General features: G+C 51.7%; 1 protein-coding gene across 1 annotated transcript; it reads left to right on the top strand.

Annotated features, from left to right (window-relative positions):
* Nucleotides 1-706: 706 nt before the first annotated feature.
* Nucleotides 707-3,979, top strand: LOC125345037 (elongin-A3-like; the record flags this gene model as incomplete). The annotated part of the gene is made up of 5 exons (XM_048337290.1): nt 707-1,318; nt 1,444-1,647; nt 1,705-1,974; nt 3,187-3,386; nt 3,642-3,979. Coding segments are annotated over exons 1-5 (1,624 nt in total), but the record flags the coding sequence as incomplete, so codon positions are not given.
* Between the last annotated feature and the right edge of the window lie 5,572 nt (nt 3,980-9,551).

Raw genomic sequence — 9,551 nt, 5'->3', positions numbered from 1 at the left:
TGGAGGACAATGCAGAACCACATTGGGGAATTACAACCCATCCACCCAGCCTGTGTACTACCACCCCGGAAGGAACAAGCCTGCATCAGAACACACCCTAACAGCAGGGGGTGGGAGGTCAGTGTCTGAGGGCCCACACCTGTGAGCCCAGCCTACAGGAGGCAGAGACAGCAGGTTCCCAAGCTCAAGGCCAAACTGGACTTCCCCTAAGACCCTGTATCTGAAACCCAGCAAGCAAACAAATCTGTTCCCCAGAAGGCCAGCAGGCCCACAACCCCTCAAAGAAACCAGAGAAGGGAAGGAAAGGGAAGAATAATGCACACGCCTGTATAAACATACAGACATGTAATATATGTGTGCAAACATAAATATTGATTTATATATGTGTATACTTAGATATATGTGCGCATGTGTGTATATATATACATGCATACACGGAGGAGAAATGGTCCCCAGCCCTGGAGTTTGGGGAGTAAATACAAAAGTGTGCCTAGGGCTATGGGGAGAGGAGGAAATGAAGGGCCAGAGAGGGAGGATATGGTCCTCAGGGTTGTGTGAGGGTTGGTGGAGAGGGCCATTGCACCGAGGCTGGGACCCCAGGTCAAGGGAAGGGTGAGGGCTATCTGGACCCAGGAGGTCGGGACAAGAAGGGCAGAGCAGGCAGAGGGCCGTGGAGTTGGGGGGAGGGCCCTGTGGAAGGCATGGCATGTGGTCAGAACCCCTGGCAGGACCCGAGGGCACGGAGGGCATGTGCCGTGGGGAGGGGCTTAGAGGCGGAGCTGTCAGGAGGGAGGGTCAGGCAGAGGCCTATATAAGGCGGGAAGCTGGCCGGCCGGATTGCTTTGGAAGGCGACCACGGAAGGAAGCAGAGGAAGAGGAGGAAGCGGAGGCCAGCCTCGCAGTAGCAACAGACCAACCGACCGATCGACCGACCGACCAGAGGAGGAGTGCCCAGAGCACGGCGAGTGACCTACAGCACCCAGGAAGCCAGGTGAGCGGCCCGCGCATCTCTGCGGACGTGGACGGTGTGGGCATCGGGATGGGCGCGGCCGAGTGGGTGTGCGGGGCCGTGCGGCAGCTCCAGCAGCGCCTTGGTTCCAGCACAGACGCGGATGAGCTCCGCCGCTCCTTGAGGCTGCTCTCCCGCCTGCCCATGACGCCGGAGATCCTGGCGGCCACGGGTGTCAGGGGGACGCTGGAGGCCTTGAGCAAGCACCAGCAGGTGGGCAGTGTGGCCAAGGAGCTGGCCGAGCGCTGGGAGATCTTGGCTGTGCCGAGCCACCCGTCAGAGGCTCGCAGCCAGGTCCCGGAGCGGGCGGTAGCTCCGGAGCCCACGGGGGAGGATCTGGGGCAGGGGGAGAGGAACGGGGCGCAGGAGCGGAGATGGGGAAGGCATCCACCGCGGATCAGTGCTGTCCCAGTGGGGCAAGGGACCCACTGCAGGCGGGAAGCCAGGTGAGCGGCCCGGGCCTGTGTGCAGACCTGGACCTGGGTGGCGTCGGGACGCAGACGGCGGAGTGGGTGTGGGGGGCCGTGGGGCAGCTCCAGGAGCGCCTGGCCGCCAGCACCGAAGGGGACGCACTGCGCAAGATCCTGAGGCTGCTGTCCGTCCTGCCCATCACGGCGGAGATCCTGGCCGCCACGGGAGTGAGAAGGACAGTGAAGGCGTACAGAGCACACCCGCAGGTGGGCAGTTTGGCCAAGGAGATGGCGAACCGCTGGAAGACCATGGCTCTCCTGGGCGGAAACCCAGCGCTCGAGGCAGAGCTGATGGGCCGGGGCCCGGAGCGGGATGGGGCCCCAGCGCCCTCCCAGGAAGTTCTGGAATCACGGGAACGGAAGCAGAAGCGGAAGAGGTGGAGCTTGGCAGGTGCGGATCCTTCTTCTCAGAGCAGGGCCGAGGAGCCTCGGGGTCCAGGATACCAGGCGGCGGAGGGGGCTTGGGGAGCCGCGCGGCAGCTCCAGGAGCGCCTGGCCCGTAGCACGGACACGGAGGAGATCCGGAAGACCCTGAGGCTGCTCTCCGTCCTGCCCTTCATGCCGGAGATCCTGGAGGCCACGGGAGTGAGGAGCACGGTTCAGGGGCTTAGGGAGCACCAGTTGGTGGGCAGCTTGGCCAAGGAGCTGGACCTGCGCTGGGAGACCGTGGCTCTGCTGAGCCGCCACCCAGGGCTGGTGCCGGCGCTCCTGGGGCAGGTCCCCAAGCGGGATGGCGCTCGGGAGCCCAGGCAGGATGGCCCTAGAGAGGGAGAGAGGGAGGCAGAAAAGGAGAGGAAGAGGAAGGATGAGGGGGACGGGGAAAGAGAGGAGGAGAAGGAAGGAGAAGAGGAAGAGGATGAGCCGGATCCTTTCTCTCACTGCGGGACTCATGAGCCATTGGATCGAGGAACCCAGGTGAGTGGTCCCTGCATCTCTCCACACGTGGTCCAGTGTGGCATCATCACACAGGTGGACGAGTGGGTGTGGGGGGCCGTGGGGCAGCTCCAGGAGCGCCTGGCCTCCAGCACTGAAGAGGAGGAACTCTTTAAGTCCTTGATGCTGCTGTCCGTCCTGCCCATCACGGCGGAGATCCTCGCCGCCACGGGAGTCAGAAGGACAGTGAAGGCGTACAGAGCACACCCGCAGGTGGGCAGTTTGGCCAAGGAGATGGCGAAGCGCTGGAAGAGCTTGGCTCCCCTGGGTGGAAACTCAGCACTCTGGACAGAGCTGATGGGCCAGGCCCAGGAGCGGGATGGCGCTCCAGCACCCACTGAGGAAGTTCAGGAACCCAGGGAACGGAAGCAGAAGCGGAAGAGGTGGAGCTTGGCAGGTGCGGATCCTTCCTCTCAGAGCAGGGCCAAGGAGCCGTGTGGCCCCGGAACCCGGGTTGTGGAGGGGGCTTGGGGAGCTGCGAGGCAGCTCCAGGAGCACCTGGCCCGCAGCAGGGACACGGAGGAGATCCGGAAGACTCTGAGGCTGCTCTCCATCCTACCCTTCATGCCGGAGATCCTGGAGGCCACGGGAGTGAGGAGCACGGTTCAGGGGCTTAGGGAGCACCAGCGGGTGGGCAGCTTGGCCAAGGAGCTGGACCTGCGCTGGGAGACCGTGGCTCTGCTGGGCCGCCACCCAGGGCTGGTGCCGGCGCTCCTGGGGCAGGACCCCAAGCGGGATGGCGCTCAGGAGCCCAGGCAGGATGGCCCCATGCAGTCGGAGTGGGCTGAGTGGGAAGAGCTGATGAAGGAGGCAGGGGTGGTTCTGGAATCCCCGGAGAGGGTCCCGACGAGTAGCGAGGTCAAGGGAGACCAGGCGGGCAAGCTGGTTCTTGTTGAAGCTCCTGATCCCGCCCGAGAGGAGCCAACGGTGCCGCCCGAGGGCGAACCAACGGATTTCCCCGGGGGGCCAGTCGAGTCAGGTGTGCTGCCCGGACAGGGGCGGATTTCCCTTTTTCCACTCCCTCCGAATGGGGCCTCTGCGCCCTGGGGAGAGCCGAGAGGGGAAGGAGAAGATGAGGAGGAAGAGCAAGGTGAAGAGGAGGAGGAAGAGGAAGGGGCAGCCTTCCCTTTCCACAGAGTGGCCCTGAAGACCCCAGTGTACTCGGGACCCAGGCCCCTCCCGCTTCTTCCCTCCACTGCCCAGGAGGTCTGCGCGCTTCCCTCGCACAGTGCCGCCGGTGGTGCCCGGACACCCCGCGTTCTGTTCGAGCTCGTGCCCGAGCCTCGTCCCGCAGCTCAGCACCCCAGTCCCGGCAACGGTCACAGCAGGACCATGGCACCCGGCGGCACAGACAGGCTGTGGCAAGTCCGCTGCAGAAAGGAGTTTAAGGAGGCCACCCCCGCCCCGGGCGAGTCCTGGCAGGAGCTTTTCGTGCGGCTGCGCCAGGAGCGGGAGCAGCGTCTGCAGGCCGTGAGCGCCAGGATCCGGGCTGCCCAGGCCCAGGAGAGCGGGGGACGCCGGGCACAGATGCTCCTGCACCCGCTTCCCCAGAAGCGCCCTCGCCGCGGTGCCCAACCCCGGGCCTGCAGCACAGGGCCAGCCCCGCACCAAGGAGGCGCCCAGCAAGGAAACCGAGCTGGGGGAGGAGGAAGACTGGGTGCCTTGGGGGCCGGGGCTGCGGGTGCGGGCGGAGCTGCTGGAGGTGGGGACGGAAGGTTTCATCCCCAAAGCCAGACAGCAGCCTGCGCCCCCTCCGGCCCCACAATGGCGGCCCTCAGGCCCGTGGTCAGCACCGGAAAGCCCCCTGCTAAGAGAACTGCCCGGCTCATGGCCAACACCCTCCGCGATTACCTGAGATGCAAGAGCAGGGTCCCGGGGCGGTGACCCCAGAGGCCTGCAGCACCGGTGGGCTGTCCCAGAGACCCCGCCCGCCGGCTCTCCAGGGCCTCTGGGGGACACAGGCTCACATTGAGTCCACTCTAACCTTCCCCCCGGGGGCCTAACAACGCATGAGTGCCCCTCCATACTGAGCTCCACTTGGATGGCATTTACAATGCTATCTCCGTTACTAAATGCACTACTCTGATGAAGGGGCATTTTTCTCTTCAATAACAATCTACAGACTTGGATGTTAGATAAATTGTCAGGCAGGGCTGCAGAAGGGTAAATATACAGGAATATGTGCGTACATAAATATAAGTACGCATATGTTTATGACTATAAACACACACACATATATGGTTACACACACACACACACATATTTCATGTATTTATCTTGACAAAACACAGAGCACTGCCATCAGCTGAACTGGTGCATCGGAGATCAGCGACTCCCTAAACAATGACCCAAGCCGGTATGTGCCAACTCTTCTCCAGTGAAAAAGGACATGGGAAAGAACCAGCCTGCACCGGAACACACCCTCTCTGGGGGGAGGGGCCACAGGAGGGGGAGGAGGAGATCATTGTTGATGGGCCACACCTGTGGGCTCAACCTCCTAAAGAAAGAGACCCCAGGTTCTTTGGCTCAAGCCCCATCCGACCTACCCGCGGATACCCTGGCTCAAGCAATTCTTCACTGGGGCTGTTTAATATCTAGCCCTTCCACCTTGGTTCGGGGAAATTCTGCCAAGTAGCCTCTCCATAGCAACCTTTCTGAGAGCTCACTTTCCACTCAATTGTAAGCCCTTCATCTACCCAACTCTACTCACTGTTTTGATAACTTTTCTAGTTTTGGTTTCTTAAGACATTTCCACACGTGCTACTTCTTATTTCCTTCCCTTGGCTTCTCTTATGAATTCAGTGGGTTACTAGGCTGATATTTTCACACTGTGCAGGTATTTCTGTTATTAATATCATCATCGCTTTATTAGTTCTGTGATAATTACCCCAATAGTCTTGTCTCAAGTCTGCCAACAGTGTTATATTTTCTTCCTTTGCTGTCAGTCTTCTGAGCCTTCTTTGGACCTTCATGTGTTTAGTATTATGTCTTTGCATCACCCTAGATCTCAGTTCACCTTCGAATCCTTTGGAATTTCCCCGAGAAATGCCAAATCTTCTCTTCATCTTATTCTCAATCAGTTTGTCTACCTGTAGGAAAAAGAAAACTGGACATTACCTTGGAATTTCATTTCCACATTCATGATAAAAACAATAAATACCAGGCCTCATCTATGACCTGCATACACACCCTATTGTGTACTTGCAGGGAGTACACATAGCACACAATGCTGTTTCTCTCATCCCCTCTAAATGGTGTATTATTCACTGCAGTCCATTTGTGGTTCAGTGTAGGTGCACTTCCGCTTCTGTCTGGAGTAGATAAAAGAATGCTGATGGTATTGAAGCTGAAGAAAACACTGGTGGGATAATAGTTCTCTTTTCCTCCTGTTTTGGGTGTTGCTTTAGAATGCATGTTTTTTCAAGAGTCAAACTGGGCAGGGGTTAATTGTTATCCAAGTATGAGAAGGCACTGAGTTTTTAATCTTTTGAAAATTCGGGGTTCTCATGAGTTACAAGACAATTAAATTTTATAGTATAATTGTTCGGTTGTAGGTGTTTTGACTAACGTACGTACCTATGGAACCAACAGAACCTATGACCCTGCTTCTATGGCTGTTATCTGAATACATTTTCTTATAGGGAATTGGACTGAGGACTTTTTTTCTGGTGAAAGGTTCCCTCGTTTTCCTTTTTTTATTTAATTTAATTTATTTATTAATTGAACACAATTTTTTTGACAAGGTGTTGTGCAAAAAGAGTACAGTTACATAGTAGGGCAGTGTGTACATTTCTTGTGATATCTTACACCCTGTTTTTCTATCCCTCCTCTAGGTCAAGTAGACATATATACGATATACAATGTACCAAGAACATATACAGTAGCCACGTGGCCACGCCCAAGAAAGTTTCACCAAGGGCTTTAAATGTAATGTCGATATTAGACCATATGTGACAGTAGTCTTATATGAACGTAAATACTTAGCTTTTGAGCTATTGTATTCCCTGAGAGGTCAATTTTTGACCTTTATATGTTGAGTAATTGTTTGGTTTCAGTTACATGCTGTTGGGTCGCTGCCCCAATCCTGTGGGGAATACTATTTGACAAGCAGTTTTTAGTTTCACAGACTTGGTCTCTACTGTCTCTCCGTCTCCCTTTGTTAACAGTCATATATCAGGGAGATCATGCCCCTTTGTTTTCTGGGTTCTAGGCTTGTCTCGCTCAACATTATTTGTTCGAGTTCTGACCATTTCCCTGCGAATAACAATATTTCACCATTCCTAATCGCTATGTAGTATTCCATTGTGTATAAGTACCATATATTTTGGATCCATTCGTCTGTGGAGGGGCATCTGGGTTGTTTCCATATTTTGGCTATTGTGAATTGTGCCACGATAAACATGGAAGTACAAATGTCTTTTTGATATCTTGGGGTTTGCTGTTTAGGATAGATGCCTAGGGGTGGTATGTCTGGGTCATAGGGTAGGTCTATATTGAGCTTTTTGAGAAACCTCCATACTGTTCTCCAAAGTGGTTGTACTAATTTGCACTCCCACCAACAAAGGAGAAAGGTTCCACATTCCCCGCACCCCTTCCAGCATTTGTTGTTGCATGAGTTCAGAGTATAGGCCATTCTAATTAGGGTGAGGTGGTATCTCAGGGTTGTTTTGATTTGCATTTCCTTTACTACCAGGGATGTTGAGCATTTCCTCATGTGTTTCTTTGCCATTTTTATAGCTTCTCTTGTGAGGTCTCTCTTTACCTCCTTTGCCCATTTCCTAATAGGTTTACTGGGCTTGGAGGGGCTTAGATTTTGAGTTCTCTGTAGATAACCGATATCAGGCCTTTGTCTGTTGCTCTGCTGGTAAATATCCTTTCCCGTATCGTTGGTTGTCTTTCTATTTTGGTGGCTATGTCCTTATCTGTGCAGAAACTTTTTAATTTGTAGTAGTCCCATTTGTCAAGTCTTTCCCCTATTGGTTGTGCCCCTGGGACTCTATTCAGGAAGTTCCTTCCTGTGCCTATAAGTTCTAGCGTCTTTCCTACTCTGTCCTTCAGTAGTTTCAAGGATTCAGGTCTGATATTGAGGTCGCTGATCCATTTTGAGTTGATCTTGGTGCATGGTGATAGGCTTGAGTCTTCTTTGAGTTTTCTGCATATGGCTGCCAGTTCTCCCAGCACCAGTAGTTGAAGAGGCTATGTTTATTCCATTGTATGTCCTTAGCTCCTTTGTCGAATATCAGCTGACTGTAAGAGTGTGGTTTTATTTCTGGATCTTCAATTCTAATCCATTGGTCTTCCGATCTGTTTTTATACCAATACCATGCTGTTTTGGTTATGATGGCCTTGTAGTAGAGCTTGAAGTCTGGTATTGTGATACCTCCTGCACTGCTTTTTTTGCCTAGAATTGCTTTGGCTATTCTCGGTTTTTTGCTGTTCCATATGAACTTATGGGTTGCTTTCTCTATTTCAGTGAAGAATGTAGCTGGGATCTTGATGGGGATTGCATTGAATTTGTATAACAATTTGGGCAATATGGCCATTTTCACTATATTGATTCTGCCTTCCCATGAGCATAGGAGGTCTTTCCATCTCCTTGTGTCTTCTTTGATTTCCCTTATTAGATTTTTATAGTTTTCATTATATAGGTCTGTCACATCCTTGGTTAAGTGGATCCCTAGGTACTTTATTCTTTTTTTGACTATTGTAAATAGAAATGTTTCCATAATTTCCTTTTTCTGCTTGTATATTGCTGGTGTACAGAAAAGCTGCTGACTTTTGTGGATTGATTTTGTATCCTGTTACTTTGCCAAATTGGTTTAATAGGTGAAGGGGTTTGGGGACTGAGTTTTTTGGGTCCTTCAGATATAAGATCATGTCGTCTGCGACTAGGGATAACTTGATTTCTTCCTTGCCGATGTGGATCCGTTTGATGTCCTCCTCTTGCCTTATTGCTATGGCTAGTGATTCCAGCACTATGTTGAAAAGAAGTGGGGAGAGTGTGCATCCTTGTCTTGTTCCTGAGTTTAGGGGGAATGATATAAGTTTCTCTCCACTTAATATGATATTAGCAGTTGGTCTGTTGTATATGGCTTTTATTGTTTTGAGGAATGTTCCATCTATTCCTGTTCTCTCCAAAGCTTTTAATAGGTATGGATGTTGTATTTTGTCAAAGGCTTTTTGGGCATCAACTAAGATAACAATGTAATTCTTAATTTTATATCTGTTTTTGTGGTGAATTACGTTGATTGATTTACGGATGTTGACCCATCCCTGTGACTGTGGGATGAAGCCTACTCGGTCATGATGTATGATTTTCGTGATCAGTTTCTGGACCCTGTTAGCTAATATTTTATTGAGGAGCTTTGCGTCTGAGTTCATTAGTGATATTGGTCTGTAGTTGTCTTTTTTTGTTGGGTCTTTGCCTGGTTTGGGAATGAGTATGATATTAGCTTCGTAGAATGAGTTTGGGATTTCTCCCTCTGTTTCGATTTCACGGAAGAGTTTGAGGAGTATTGGTAATAGCTCCTCAGTAAAGGTTGTGAAGAATTCGTTGGTGAATCCATCTGGGCCTGGGCTTTTCTTTGTTGGGAGGTTCTTGATTACCTCCTGTATCTCCCTGTAAGTTATTGGTTTATTTAGTTGATTTATTTCTTCTTGGTTCAGTTTGGGCAGTTTGTACTTCTCTAAGAATTGATCCATGTCTGTAAAATTATTGTTTTTTGCTGAGTAGAGCTTTTGGAAATAGCTCCTTATGATTGTTTGAATATCGTGTGTACTTGTTGTAATTTTTCCGGTGGAGTCTTTGATTTTACGTATATGAGTCTCTTCTTGTTTTTGTAAGTGTTGTGGGGGTCTGTCAATTTTGTTTATTTTTTCAAAGAACCAGCTTTTAGTCTTATTTATTTGTTGAATGGTCTTTCTATATTCAATCAGATTTATCTCTTCTTTAATCTTTGTGATCTCTCCCCTCCTAGTCGTTTTAGATTCTGTCGTTGCATGTTTCTCCAGTTGTTTTAGTTTCATCGTGAGGTTATTCACCTGCTCTGCTTCCATTCTTTTCATGTGAGTGCTGAGGGCAATGATCTTGCCCCTCAGTACTGCCTTAGCTGTGTCCCATAGGTTTCTTTGTGATGTGT

The sequence above is a fragment of the Perognathus longimembris genome, unplaced genomic scaffold, assembly GCF_023159225.1.
Source record: "Perognathus longimembris pacificus isolate PPM17 unplaced genomic scaffold, ASM2315922v1 HiC_scaffold_5231, whole genome shotgun sequence".
NCBI lineage: Eukaryota > Metazoa > Chordata > Mammalia > Rodentia > Heteromyidae > Perognathus > Perognathus longimembris.
Note: the sequence above shows the minus strand (reverse complement) of the source record. Positions and strands in the feature narration are given on the sequence as shown.